The sequence below is a fragment of the Colletes latitarsis genome, chromosome 1 (genome assembly GCF_051014445.1).
Source record: "Colletes latitarsis isolate SP2378_abdomen chromosome 1, iyColLati1, whole genome shotgun sequence".
Classification (NCBI taxonomy): Eukaryota; Metazoa; Arthropoda; class Insecta; order Hymenoptera; family Colletidae; genus Colletes; species Colletes latitarsis.
Window position 1 is genome coordinate 47,126,974 of NC_135134.1, and position 14,487 is coordinate 47,141,460.

Consider the following 14,487-nt stretch of genomic DNA (forward strand, 5'->3'; position numbering starts at 1 on the left):
AATGCATTTTGTATTGCGAAACAATTTCACTCGCCTTGAAGCAATACTCAACGTTTCTACAGTATACATTTGTGCATTGTTATTTACTGATTTTGTACTCTTCTGGGAATGGTTGTCGATCAGAAACAAATCTTTATGGTTAAAGTAAATTCTCCACAAGATTTAAAATGCTTAAATGTAAAAGTATCCTGAAGGAAGAATGAAATTCAAATTTTTAAAGATCGTTTTACAAAGAAAATCGTTCCAATAATTTATTTGAAATTCACCTGTTGGAAATTGCTCGCTACCAGCGCGATATTTTCTCAGGTGTTCGGCGTTGAAGTTAACTGTCTTAATATTTGACGCGATACCGCGTTAACGAAAAGTTCGAAGAGAAGTCGGACGACACAGAATAATCGAAAAAGAGGGGGAAAAAAGGGTTTCAACGACGGAAATAAAAGTAACCACATTTAAGTCGATCGTCTTTAGGTCTCAGTGCACCGGCGGCGCGGAACTTATTAAACTTGCACCGCAGAGAACCGTCTTAGTTCTCTGGTCGCCCTCGGGATTTATGTACTTACCAGAACTTGCCTCGAACTCGGCGAACTTACGGTGTCCATGAGTTGGCGCTACTCAGCCAGGGTGGTCTTTTACCTCTATCGCACAATACTAATAATATAATCGTCGAGGCACGTAGAACTAACTTCAACTACGACGACGGGGGAAACCGTCGAGGGATTTTAATCGCTGATCCATTCCGCGACGAGGTGTACGTCGGAATATAACGGGTGTTTCCAAACGAAAACGTTTCCCGAAATAAAGCAACAATATCCATTGTTCGTATTTCGAGTCAATAATTTATTTCACTGCCTATTATACACATCGATCGTAAGCTGTATGTACAAACATATTTACACCCTAATTCCGTATTTACACGTTCCCCAGCGCGGCAAACGAGGGAGATGTAGATCTCGATTTCGATCTCATCTATCTCGTCGGTGAAAAACGCCAATATTCCGACTACGCCACTTCCAGGTCCGAACTGTCGGTGTCTTGTTCGTGTTGTTGTTGTTGCTGCTGCTGTCTGGTCAGTATCAAGTGGTCGGGCACTTTGACCGTAGCCGTGGGCACCGTGTCGTCGGTGCGCTGACGTTGTTCCAGCTGAAGTTTCCGCATACGTTCCTGTTCTTCTCGCTTCTGTTTACGCCACTTGGCGCGTCGGTTCTTGAACCACACCTGGAATTAGAAATGTTTGACTTGAGGGTGGCTACCCGGTTGCGTTTATTTTCGCGAGGCAACGGAGGGGGGGAAGGGAAAAACGGGATGCGCGAAACAAATTTCGAAACGAGCGTCGAGGAATAATTAATACGCTACTCGGAATAATTAGAGAATGGCTCGTACGGGAGAACGTTATTGTAACGTCTTCATTACGCAAATGAGAAACAGAAGTGCGTATCGTCACCGAGAGCGGCTGCATAATTGCGCGTGCAAAACAACGCGTTTTAAATCTTCGTAGATTCGGAGATCCGAGAAAGTAATTTCTCCCTTGGTAATGCGTGCTTAAAATTCGTCGTTCTAATAGGATCTCAATTTAACAGGGTATCTCATATTTCCATTTCTGCAGTTTAGATAGAAATAAAAGCAAGCTTTGGCGATGGATTAATCGGGGAAAATACTGAACTCAATAAAAGATATCGAGTATATTTAGCGCAGTCCGTGATTTTGAGGGAATGTTTAGTTTTCAAAATATTAATCACCTCATTTAAGTGAGTTATCCTCTAATTATATCGAGCAACGCATCGATGCACCCGTCCGGGCATAAATTCATTATTATTGTATCGTAAAATTACCTAGAGGCCTTACTTTCAATCAGGATAGACGCTTAATTGATAAACCCGTTTACCTGTGCGACGGCGTATTCATCGGGAGGCTCTTAACAAGGCGAGGGAGTTGGCGAAGATCAAAAGGCTTCGTCCCACATTTGAAATCAGCATTTGTTCCTCACGCTTGTCCGACTCGATTTAAAACGAAGACCGACAATCGATATATCCGCCCGTTACCAATAGACTTTCGCCGTTTCGGGTGTTGCACTAATCTCTTAAATTAAAGTAATCAGTAATCGCGCACCTGTACTCTATCCGTCTCTATTACATAAAAAACTACTGAGAAATAGCCTTTGCATCCTCGGACCAATCGAATTACGATGGCGTTCCCTTAAAATTCGTTCCTTTGAAGTTAAAGTTTCGATCATAAATTCTCTCTTTCGTTTTCGACCATAAGAATTCCAGCGAATTTGTTATTTTTGTATCGGTGTAATCACAGTTCTCCGCGTCTTTGCTTTTACAGCTTAACACCTGTCCGTGTTTCTGCATTTTGTTGATGCAATCACGAAGATAGGAAAGACCGTCGCGCGGGTAAACAGTCGTGCTTCTTTCCAAACACGGGATGGAGTGCTTTGGGCCCTCTCGAGCTGTTTCTCGTCTTTTCCATTTACTCCCGCCTCTTTCCTCTTTCCTCGTCCGAGAAGTCGCCTTTCTACTAATTCTGTACAAACACCCGAAACTCTTGCCCGACGCGGCAGGTGCACTGCAGGTATATGTTGTTTCAAAGTCTTTAAAGACTCTCGAGACCAGGGATTTTCTTTGGCAAAGCCGACGATGCGGGTGGTCCGTTGGGTCCACGATAAGTGTGAATGACTTTGGGGATTGTTCCAGCAAATTGCCGGGCCCGCGAGTGTACAAATTTCTCTCGATTTCTACTTTTACGTTAACTGCTAAAACTCATTATCGGCACTTCGAACGTTCGGTGTTTAGAGATGAAACAGGTCGTTAATAACACGGTTAACAAATCCCGGCACGAACTTCGAATTATCGTTCTTCGAGCAAAGTTTCTGAGAAATCTTCGATCGGACGTTCGACAATAAGCAACGTTCTTTAACATTTCCTTGCAACAATTTTTTCATCACAAAACCGCGAACTTTGCGTCGATGCACGCGTTAAAAACGAATTTGTGCTAAAAGAATCTTAACTATCAAAGATTTAATATACATTAATAAATTTATACGCTTATTTGATAACCGGGGTACCAATATATCGATGTTTGTTTCGACGAAACAAGCTCATCCATTGATATTAAATACCCTTAACAATTTTCAATTCGTCATTAACATTTATTATGTTTCATTGTATTTTCAATTATAGATTTTTGGGGTAAAGTAATCGACTTTGTTTTATTCCCCGTGAACGAATTAATTTTATTGCACAGGCTTTGAATGATGAAATACTTTTAGGGCGGTGCACGAACTTTACTAAATTTTAAGGTGATCGATTAACATCGTTTCAAGGGAAACGCGTTTAAAGTTTCGTAATTTAATATCGTACAACTTTATAATGGGAATATCGATGTAATATGATTTGCATATTACTTTTAAGACTCCTATCTATAAGTTTGTGGAGAAAATTCACGCAGAAAGTTCGGTTCGAAATTCTATAGCTTGGCTAATTTTCGAATTTTAATAATCTTCGACTAAATCGATTCTGCCGAAGTTTGAGGTTGGTCTACCACTTTGGGAACACCTTGTGTACTTAAGCGATTTTCCACGGAGTCCTCTCTTTCCAAAAAAGGCATTTGCGCCTAAAAGAAGCAGGAAACTGAAACTGAACATCAATCTCCTCGCGATCCTTTTAAACAGGAGTACAATGCTCCGCTGGAAAAGGGTTCTTTCGACAATCCAGTCTCAATGACACCGTCCTAAGTCCTTTCAGAAGTCTTTCTAACAACGCGCGGTGTTGTCGAGTGTCAAATCTTTTTGTCATCGGGGACTCAAACGTCTTGTCGACGTAAAAATATAAAGTATTTATTATACCTACTCGTCGCGTTTTCTTGGCGTCATCACTTTTTTCTCTACTTATAAACGAGGCGATGGAGATGAATCTATGCCTTGCAAAGTCAGAACGTTGCATCGAATTCACAAGTACGGTAGGAAAAATAAAGCAAGAATTATGTTGCCTTAATTAAAGAGCAAAACAAGTAAAAATAGAAGCACACCTATAGAATGGATCCTTGAAACGTGACGAGAAGAATACGAGACGTAAACAGGAAATAATAATGGTTTTGAATCTCTTTACTTCCCTTGAATATAAGCAGTTTGTAGTAGATGCTCAGTACAATTCTATTTTTTATTCGCCATGGTCATAATTAAAAGAAAAATTTTAAATTATATAAAAAATATCTGCTATCAATGTTCATAAATCTATCATTAAGGAAAAAAGTATAATTGCATTCTTTAGATGTACTCGATTTCGACTCGCAATATTTCTATTTGTTTTCAACAATTTTCCCCAGTCGCGTGGGGCACAAAAATGGCACGATCTCGCCCCAAACGACCGTGTAACGTAGGCGTGCGCGAGCTTAGCGTGATCGATGACGCGTCACAAGGTCGAGAAAACGGGAACGCTTGTTACAACCCGATAGTTCGCCAGGAATTAATGGTTGCGCGCAATGTAAACCTTTGCAAGCGGTAAATACCCTATAAATTCTACTCGGGCGGCGTGCACGCGTGTGCGTTTCGATACATGGCGTTGTCGACCATAGGTATAATTGAGGTAAACACATTACCGGCAAAGCTTTTAATCTAGCATGCACCACGTCGGACCAAATCGAGCAACACCCGATAAATACTGGCGCACAAATAATTTCAACGACCGCATGAAAGACTTATGACCATTGCTGGGACGCATTTAAGGCAACAAAACAACGAACGGCCAAGTGTTTCGCGCACCCCCGGAGGGTGGAAGCGTTTCGTCATCGGTACAAATTACGCGTTCGGCTCCCGAGAGTTTCGTCGATCCGAATGGTCAATGTTTGTCAGACGAAAGACTAATATTCTCTTAGGCCCAAAACTTAGTAATTTGTCGGTCCAGGTTGGCTACCGGGGTCGCGGGACCACCGTGGGTTTCCGTTCGTCGTAAAGGGAGATTTTAGAAGTGACGTACCTCGATTCTTTCCTCCTTGAGATCGACCTGAAGCGCGAGCTGCTCCCTAAGGATCACGTCCGGATAGTGGGTTTTGTCGAAGGTCGCCTCCAGTTGCTCCAGCTGCTCCTCGGTGAATATCGTCCTGTGGCGGCGTTTCCGCTTCGCCATGGGGCCCACGGAAGCCGCGTTCGGGTTTATTTGATAAGGATGAGCCGCGTGATAGAACGCTGGCTGACCGTGGAGCGAAACCCCGGCGGCCGCCATCGCCGCCACGTATCCGCCGGAATACAAACTGGGGTACGCCGCGGCTAAAAAAAAAAAAACAAAAAGAAAGAATTAAAATAAAAAGTTCGATCGGAGGAATATTCGTTGAAATTTTAATATCGTTCGACGCGACCCTATTCTCCGTCACGAGGGAACGAAAAATACTCGAGGACCCCAAGGGATGTTTTGGTTTAAAATCTCGAAGAAAGCTGCTTAGCGGCGACGTCTCCGCGTAAAAACGCGCGAAGGGCGAATTCCTGCTTTCGATCGTTCGGTCTCTCTTTCCCCGTTGCATATTTTCCCATCTTTTTTTTTTCCATCTTCCGCAGCCAAATCGTTCGCGCGTGATCGAAACGGATTGCGGATTTCGGAGCCCCGCGCATCCCCCAATCTGCGCGCGGTACTCTCGCGGGTGAAATACTTAAAGCCTCCCCCTCCTCCCTCCCCGGGGGGCACAAAGCAAATTTCGTTGCAGGAACGCGTCGGGTCTCCGGAGGATTTACGCCTTCTTTCATTTTTACGAGACTTTGCGCCTCGCGGCGCGATTCGTTAAGTAACGTATCAGAAAAAGCGAGACCTCCAAGTTTCGCGGAGTTAAACCCAGCATTAATGGCTTTTGTTAAATTATAATCGTACGAAACGATGGGTCAAGGTTGTCGATACAAAAATTTTATGAGTGATTTCTCCAAACAACATCTCCCTTTGTTTCTAGCCGAATTTCATCAACTTTAATCGATTAAATAGAACAACTTACCGAACAAATCGGCGGACGTGAACGCCAGGTGATGGATCTGTTGTTGCAGAGGATGCATCGCCGTCGCGGTCCTCGAGCCCACGGTCTCAGGGTTTTGAATGATGGAACCCAGGCCGCTGGTGCTGGTGGGCGTCATGTTCCCCAGTGGCCTGGGCGCCAGGATGTTCTCGATGGTGAAGGCGGACGTGGGCGAGGACATGGTGGCCGTGGAGCTCGGTCGCGATACCCCGCGCGGCCTGAATCGCGCCTCGTCCGAGCTCAGCGGGCTCCTGGTGAACGTTTTCTCGCGCGCGTCCGCGTCGTGACGTCTCCCGGTCACGTTGTTCTGCTCGTCGGCGGCCTTCAGCTTCTGTTGCAGGCTTTCCGGCGAGTAATTGTAGAGGTAACGGTGGCCGTAGCCGGATATACCGGGGCCATCCTGGAGCGGGCTCGACGGCTCCGTCATCGGGGAACGCGATCTGGGCGAGTCGCTCGCGTATGTGCTCTCTACCATGTTACGGGAGTGAAATCGTCGCGAGCCCGAAACCTTCTCCCACGCGTTGATGCTCGACAGTTTTTGGGATCGTGACTCTGACGGTATCTCGACTCGGCTACATATTATATTCTTCCCCGTCTTCACGATACCGTGGTCCCTCGTCACATAGTCCGCACGCCTCGTGCTACACGCGGAACCGAAACGCGACACAACCTGCCTGTCCCATCGCGTACGAGAGCGTCGCGCACTGAATTTTTTTTCTTTTTATCTTCTTTTTTATTTTTTTTTTTTTTTTATTTCTTGTCGAAGATCGAATCACTCCAAACGATGTCCACGGGAGAAAACTAGCATCGACATCTGGCCAGGAGAGCCACGGGGTCGAAAGTAATCCGACGCGCGCAGAGAGGCCCCGATCGTGCAGTGACACCGATGAGATAAACGATATCCGACGACTGGTCCGACTCCGTGTACGCGTTGACCTCTCGGGGGTGCGCTTAGATTCGCCGGCATCCACGTACGGGTAGCCACCCCCGTGTCGTCGACAGAGACACCCTCGAACACATCCAGCCGAAGTTTTGCTCGACGCCGTGGACGGGGCGTGGCTCGCGTTGGCCCCGTCCACTTTTCCACCACCCCACCCTCGACATCCCCTGCGACGAACGAAGGGGTGGGGAGGGGTGCAGAGACACCGAGAGAGGGAGAGCGCGAGACTACGACGATGGTTTCCGGGAGGATGCAGGCGGAGGTGCAATCTCCTGATGACAGCGATGGTTTGCGAGGAGAGGGGTGGTGAAAAATAAAAAAAGAGGGGGAGGGAACCGTCGAGCCGCCCGGCGGAATACCCTTTCAACCCCCGGTGTCGAGCTTCGACCGAGGGCGTAGAAACGTACGGAACCCGCGAGGAACATCCGAAGAGGGCGGGGAGGGAAAACGTATTTACCGCGGATGATCACAGACGTGTCTCGCGTATTACAGAGCTTTCCGAGTTTGCCTAGCGAATCGTATTCACGAATTAATCATGCTCTCCGGAAGTGTGTTTGGGTTCGGACCCGCGCGATCGAACCGCTCGGTATTGTTTCTGAAAATAATTTCGCGTTTTCCCTCGTCCGGATTATCGTGTCGATGTTTCGAGCTTTTTCGCTGAGCTTTTTTCCACCCCCTCCCGCGGCCGTCGGGATCGGCTAACGCCGCGGTTCAATTTGCGAGAGGAAGCCGCTTCCCCGGAAATTGGAAATACCGGAAACACGCTGGCGAACGGGGACAACCGGTACTTTTACTTCGGGATGCGATTATGCAAAGGTTATTTCGTCTATAAATTTCGTATATTGTTTGACGTTGCCCAAAGAATATCCGAGTTATCAGCCAATTTGAAGCGAATCTATACCAATTTGATACGGGGATACGGCCATAGCGCGTGCAACATCCTGATAACTTCGCGTAAAGGAGTCTTGCAATGATCTTCTTTGGGTCATTTTAAAGGTTGAACCCTCCACTTTCTCGTCCATTAGTTAAATTTTCTGGGAGATTGTTTTATACTTTTGCCTCGATGTTTTAGATATATTCTGAAGAAATTTCTGTAGTTTGTATTCGCAGATACAATTGTAACTTCTTCATCAGACATAAAAGTAATAGTAAATAGAAAGTAATTCTTTTATGGCACATATGACCCACGCTTTCAAGCTCGTTAGACGTCGATTCTGTTCTTTGAGATAGATTCATATATCGATAAAACTTGTAAACCTCTTATGCCAAAAATCGTCAGTTTATATCGAGTATCAGTATTAAATTTTGCAGTAGCTAATACACATGACATTCAATGTATCATTGTTGTTTGGATATTCGATGTCACTATCCACGATATTAGAATTAAAATACCTTCCAAAGTAACAATTTTTTACCACAAGTGGCTCAGTACTGAGAAAGAAGAAACAATCACTGACCCAGATTCGAATCCAAGATCAAGTATTAAAGTTACTTGAACATATTTCGAGTATATTTTGCATATTCCCGTATACTTTTACATATTATTGACACATATTTGACATACGACGCTCACATATTTTGACGTATTTTATCCTACACAAAGATTCATAGTATAATAATAATATTACAGAAATAAGATTCGATATTTTATAATCTACGTTACGACGAATTATGATGGAATCGCTATTCCGCGGATGATACGGATTCTTTTGGGCGCAAGCGCGCGCGTTTGATTGATTCGCGGATTGAAACAACACCCGCGTACGCGTACCGCTTTGAATCTAAACTATTTTTCTTTCGTAATACCTGTCCCGGTCAGATTTGCAGAGATGATCATTTTTGATGCACGGATTACATACAGAGCTCCGCGAATCGTCCAGCGAGGAATTCTATTATTATTTGTACGAACGACGGAACCGCGGGGGCGTGTACGGTTTAATGCGAGCGCGGCGCAACGTTCGAATCTGCATCAACCGCAGCGTTCTGTAACGTCCAGCGCAGAATGTTATGAATATTCGTATCGTTTTGTAATCAAAGTAGGGTTGAACCGTTCGCAATTCAGCTAATCGCGAAGGTACCGTTACGGGGCGCATTAAAAACACTGTTATTGGAATATTCGGAATTCGAACGATGCTGGATTATCAGCTGGATACACCAGATTATTGGATAGTGTTTTATAAAATTTTACAAACGATTTTCAACGGTATACAGCCCCGTCGAGTAAACTACGACGTACATCCCCGTCTATAAGTTGATATTTTAGGATTATAAACGAGTTGAAGGATTTTAGATATAACAAAACTCAATGCATTCCTCTGCATGTCTTAGCAACATAGCAATGTCGAAAAGTCTGACGAGAATATAGAACATAAGTTGAAAATTTGGTAATTATATAGATATTGTGGTACTCCTATTTGTAAGTATCTTTTCGTAATTAGTTACTACCATATAAACAGAAATTTATTATTTTTTAATGTCTGTCTAACATAAGTAGTAAAGTAGTATGTAAAATTTAAGGACCTATTCGAATTTTTTTCTCGAAAATGCGTAGGATTTCGGGGGTATGTCTATTCACCGAAAATGGTGGTATTTGATCCTAGAACCTAGAAATAATTTTTTTAGAACGACTCGAAATTTTTTTTCTCGTCGAAAAATTTAGGCACTTTACCCCCTGTCGATTTTTCTTGAAAATTCGTTTTTCATTTCTAATAAATTTGTATGACGCTGTACGGAAATTTTGTCTAATACTTTTTTGTAGGTATCCTTGAGCTCTACTCCAGAAAAAGGTTTCATTGAAATATATTCACTATTGTAAGAGTTATGGTCGTTTGAAAATTGGACCAGTTTTAGGGGGTTTTTCTCACTTTACGGTGTCAAAGAACAATTTTTCGAATATTTTTATAATTGCTACATATTCTACACTAAAATACGCGTTGTTTGATTTTTTGAACATTAAAATCGTCCAATCCGTTCAGGAGTTATGACATTTTGAAGATTCGCAAGAAATTTTAGTGAACAATTTCTAGCCTCACATTAGATTTTCGGTATGGAATTTTTTTCTCGAAAGTGCGTAGGATTTCGGGGGTATGTCTATTGACCAAAAATGGTTGTAATCGACCCTCCTAGCTAAAAATAATTTTTCCAGAACGATTTGAAATTTTTTAATTTCTACACCTATTCCCCGTCGATATTTCTTAAAAATTCGTGTTTGATTTTGAATAAATTTATTTGGCGCTCTACGGAAATGTTGTTTCATATTTTTTTATAGGTATCAATGATCTACTTGATCCAACTAGACCCAATCGAGAGCAAAATTAAAAAAATTCATTATCGAAACGAATTTCTCTCCTCTCAAGATGCAAAATGGAGCGTCTCAACGAGGTGGAATACGGGTCTCCATTCCGGTAAGAGGGTCAGGCGCATCGTATCTCGTACGGGGATGTTGCCACTGCGACGTTCGGTGTTTCAGCGTCTCCCTCCCCTCCTTCCCGGACCGTTGATCCCGTCAGATCTGTTCAATTATTCAAATCCCGCCCAACGCGTCCGTATTAATAACATAAAACCGTTGTAATGTGCATTGACTGTCGTCGTCATTGTTACTGGGGGCCTCTGAGGTGGGGAGGATCGTGATGCGATACGTGGAGAACCGAGCGTGAAAAGGTTTTTAGGGGCGCGCACGTACCCCGGACATTGTGAGTCGCCGCCTGCCTCTGCGTTCGAACCCCGAGCACACTTCGATTCCGAAGTCCACGGCCGAAATCTGTACCAACCTTAATCCTAATCCGGTACGTTAATCGTGGCTCGATTCGTCGAACCGTGCCCCCGTGCCCCGTGTTCGCGATGTACCCACCGGTTTAGGCCGCCGGATCTCGAAAAACCGTGTACTCGCTTGCACGGTCCCGTGAACACATCGTCGTCCGTGACGTTTCCACGGCGAAGATGCTTCCCCATTGTTCGTACGGAGTCGTGAATTTCATTAGCACCGAGGCGAATAGATAATACGAGCTGCTACCGGGCCCCACACCGTCTTTGCGCTGTTATTCGTGTGCTAATCGCGACGCTTAGTACCAGTTTCAGCGGATGACGGACGTCGACCAAGCGGGAATTCCAGAATGGGTGAACCGAGGCAGACGAAATGAATTTAAAATTAAACATTGAGGTCTCGAACCGGCTCGAGACTCCATGTTTTCAAATAAAACGAGAAATCTTGGTTGGACCCCCGTCGAGGTGTTTTCCTCCGAACCGAGCCACGAATCGTGGAGTCCGATCAGGATGTAATGATTCGGAGGACACACTGGCTGCCTGTGCGAATCAGGATTATCCTTGCCGCGGGATTATCGATTCTTTCGGGTGGGTCGACGTTTTCTGGGAACCACTGCAACGATCAATCGCTTTTCTTTGGCGTTTCGGTACTGCATATTGTCGACACTGTTACATGCAAATTTACGAATTTAGCAGTTCGTATTTCCTAAAGTTTCAACACTGGAACTACCAAACCAGTCGAAATGACCCATTCGTAGTTTCTAATAAAAACTTACCATAATTTTCTATAATATTACAAGTAAACACACTATAATTGTAGGTAATTCTAGTGTTAATTAGGGGAAGCGTAATATGTTTATTAGAACTTAAATATAAATTTAGTCGATGTTCTCAACCCAATTTACAATCCTAGAAAGTACAAAGTACAAGATAGACTCGAAAATTCGATGGAATAAAAACGAATGAAAGATCTAATTTTTCGTCAAGCAATTCGTCGACAAAAATTTCACTTGGACGTTTCAAAAGCGTCTAGTTTTCAGCCGAACGGCGTAAAGGGACTTTATTAACCCGTCCACGACGCCAACGATCCCCCGTTAACGATCGTTCACCCTTTTACACCCCTTGGTTGCGAAGTTCGTCGGCATTCGAAGGAAACTCCAGGATAATTATGGACTCCGTGGGTTTTCGCGTGGTTCCTTAAGCTATCCGACAGATCTTCTACGGATCTGGCATTCTCCGTGCACGAGAATGCCAACCGGAAGACATCCTACGGAGAACGCAAGAAACGGGGGGATGGCGAGCGAGAAAGGCAAACGACAAACAGCTACGAGGCAACCGGATAATTCGCAAGGCTCAATTTCCCCATTGGCTTTTTGGTGACCGGTTTTTGCTCTCGTCGATTATTTCCTCCGCCAAAGAGGCAAGAAGTCCAGTCAAGTGTAACCTAAACTAACGAGTACGCTCACCTTGGGAATAAACCGGAGACGGTCAGGTACGATTTGGCACCCCCCGGGCAGCCCTCACGAATCGGAGACAGGGAAACGAACGAAAGGGAGGATCCGTCCACTTAGCACGCCGCTTAGACGTGAAAACATCTGTATTGTCGACGCATTAGCGCCGGGGATTCATCCGCGATGATTACCGTGGAAATTATAATCTTTCGCGCGGAAGCACTCCCGCGGCGGAAACTTTTTAAACCCGAGCCAAGCAAAATGGCGGGGGAAGACCAACTCCCGCGGTACCGCGTTCAACGAGAGACGATGTTGATCGTTGAAGTTTAAGATTGAATGCACACGTTCGCGAGGATCTGATATCAGGATGTTCCGAGAAATAGGATGCATTTTAAAACCTTAAGGATGTTATCGTTTCAACCCTTAGTTGGCACGATGGGATATTTGGACGTCTTTTAAAATACGTTCGCGAGGATTTAATATCAGAGTGCGTTGAGTATGTGGGCGTTCGAGACAAAATTTATAATTTCTAAGTAACCTGATTTTCGACTTAGGAATGCATCGAAGTTTTTGGATTTCAGTAGGTGAAACTTTTATTCTGTTATTGTGTTATTATAAAACAAAATTTTTCATTGGTCTCCGCGCTAACTGTAGAACAATTTAAGCTAATCGCGTTCTATCCCGTGTAGAAGTCACTGCTGGTACTATGATTTTTTGATAAACCACTTTCGAGATATAAAGCAAAACGGTGTTGAACGTATGTGTATACATACACACATAAAATTTTGAACTCCTATTAGAGTATCGAAAAATATAAAAAATCGTGGTGTCAAATTTTGACGGATAGCAATACTCTGTTTTTTATTTAATAACAGTCGAAAAAATGGAAATCGTTACACGCTGACTGTTCATCAATTTTTAATACAATTTGTTGATCGTGCCTCTCCCAAGTATTTTGCTGTAAGTTTAAAACTTTATCGGTTCCTGGTTTCGAGTTTTCCTTAGTACGTGAAATTTTGATAAAGATTTAATAAAATAATTTTCCAATGATCGAAAGAGGAATCAAAACTAATTTTAGAAGGGCATTTCTGTAAAAATATCGCTTCGTTTTCACGGTCATATATTTACACAACAATAAATCAATTTATATGTTTTAATTCGTACATACGTGAACCCACTTTTACAAACGAACTTACTACGTTATATTTACAAAGAAAGCTTTCGATGCTTTGCACTTTTTATGTTTGAAGCTTCGTTGCACTGTGAAAATATCTTCTAAAAAAAGTGAAACTTATAGAAGATAACCAGTGGAATATTATATTTTCGTACCTCCCTTTCGCACTAGTCAAACCACAGGTTTACAATCGATATTATTTTACGGACGACTTATTATTATAATAGTATAATAATACAATTATGAAGTTGCGTACTGTAAACAATAATGGCCAATGCCACCGTATTACCAAAATGAGATTGTTATTGGTCGAATTGGAATATCGATAGATGATTTTATTGCAATAACAAACAGTGCCTTAAAGCGTTTCATTCGATAAACTAATGCATCGATTGATTAATGTTGTGAACACACACGTGTTATTAAATTTGAATACTACAGTTGTCAAAGTACACAAGGTGCATCGCGTTGCTAGCCATTTTATCGAGAACTGTTAATGACGATAGTAATATTGTTTTTTGTAATTTAAACTAGAATATGTAAATGGTAGTCTTCGAGTCATTATTGGTACTTCGAATCAGCTCGTACATTTTTCTAATGTGAATTTAAAGAGAAATTATGCTTCTATAAGATACATTTGTATTTTGCATAGCATTCTGTACAATGTACGTTATTGATTTTTCTTTGTAAAGGAAATATTAGACGCTGATAAATTTTTGTACCGAGGAGATTAAAAGGGATTAGAAAACGAACAACAGAAGGAAACGAAACCGTAATAAAACGGTGAAACTATCGCGGAACAAGTCAAAGAAATCCGTAAAGCGTGAACATTAGCAAAGCACCGCAAACATAATTCAGACGTTATAGTCGCGCGACGAAACCCCCTGCCTTTTTTAACGTATACCGTAAATATTGTTTCTACCTCGAAAATCGTGTGGCTGCGATGGGCTTCGAAACTATAGTCAAAAGACGCCGAATGCTGCGGAAAAAAATCATTATCTATCCGAGGAAGTCCGCAACACCGTGCCGAGTTCCACGAGGGTTAGCTCGGTTGGTTATGGGATGTAAATATTAGCCTTTCTTGGGTCAAGGCAGGTATTCTCTCTGCTTTCATCAAAGAAACGTCTGTAAAATCAAAATGACCACGCGGACGGGGCACGGTTGTTTTA

The 14,487-nt window shown here is 43.2% G+C and overlaps 1 protein-coding gene across 1 annotated transcript; it reads right to left on the bottom strand.

Moving 5' to 3' along the window:
* Nucleotides 1–911: 911 nt before the first annotated feature.
* On the bottom strand, nt 912–6,892 carry Gsc (goosecoid homeobox). The gene is made up of 3 exons (XM_076762964.1): nt 5,974–6,892; nt 4,974–5,263; nt 912–1,215 (listed from the first exon to the last, which is right to left on the bottom strand). Exons 1-3 carry the CDS (start codon nt 6,464–6,466, stop codon nt 1,000–1,002), a joined length of 999 nt encoding a protein of 332 aa, XP_076619079.1. The 5' UTR covers nt 6,467–6,892; the 3' UTR covers nt 912–999.
* Between the last annotated feature and the right edge of the window lie 7,595 nt (nt 6,893–14,487).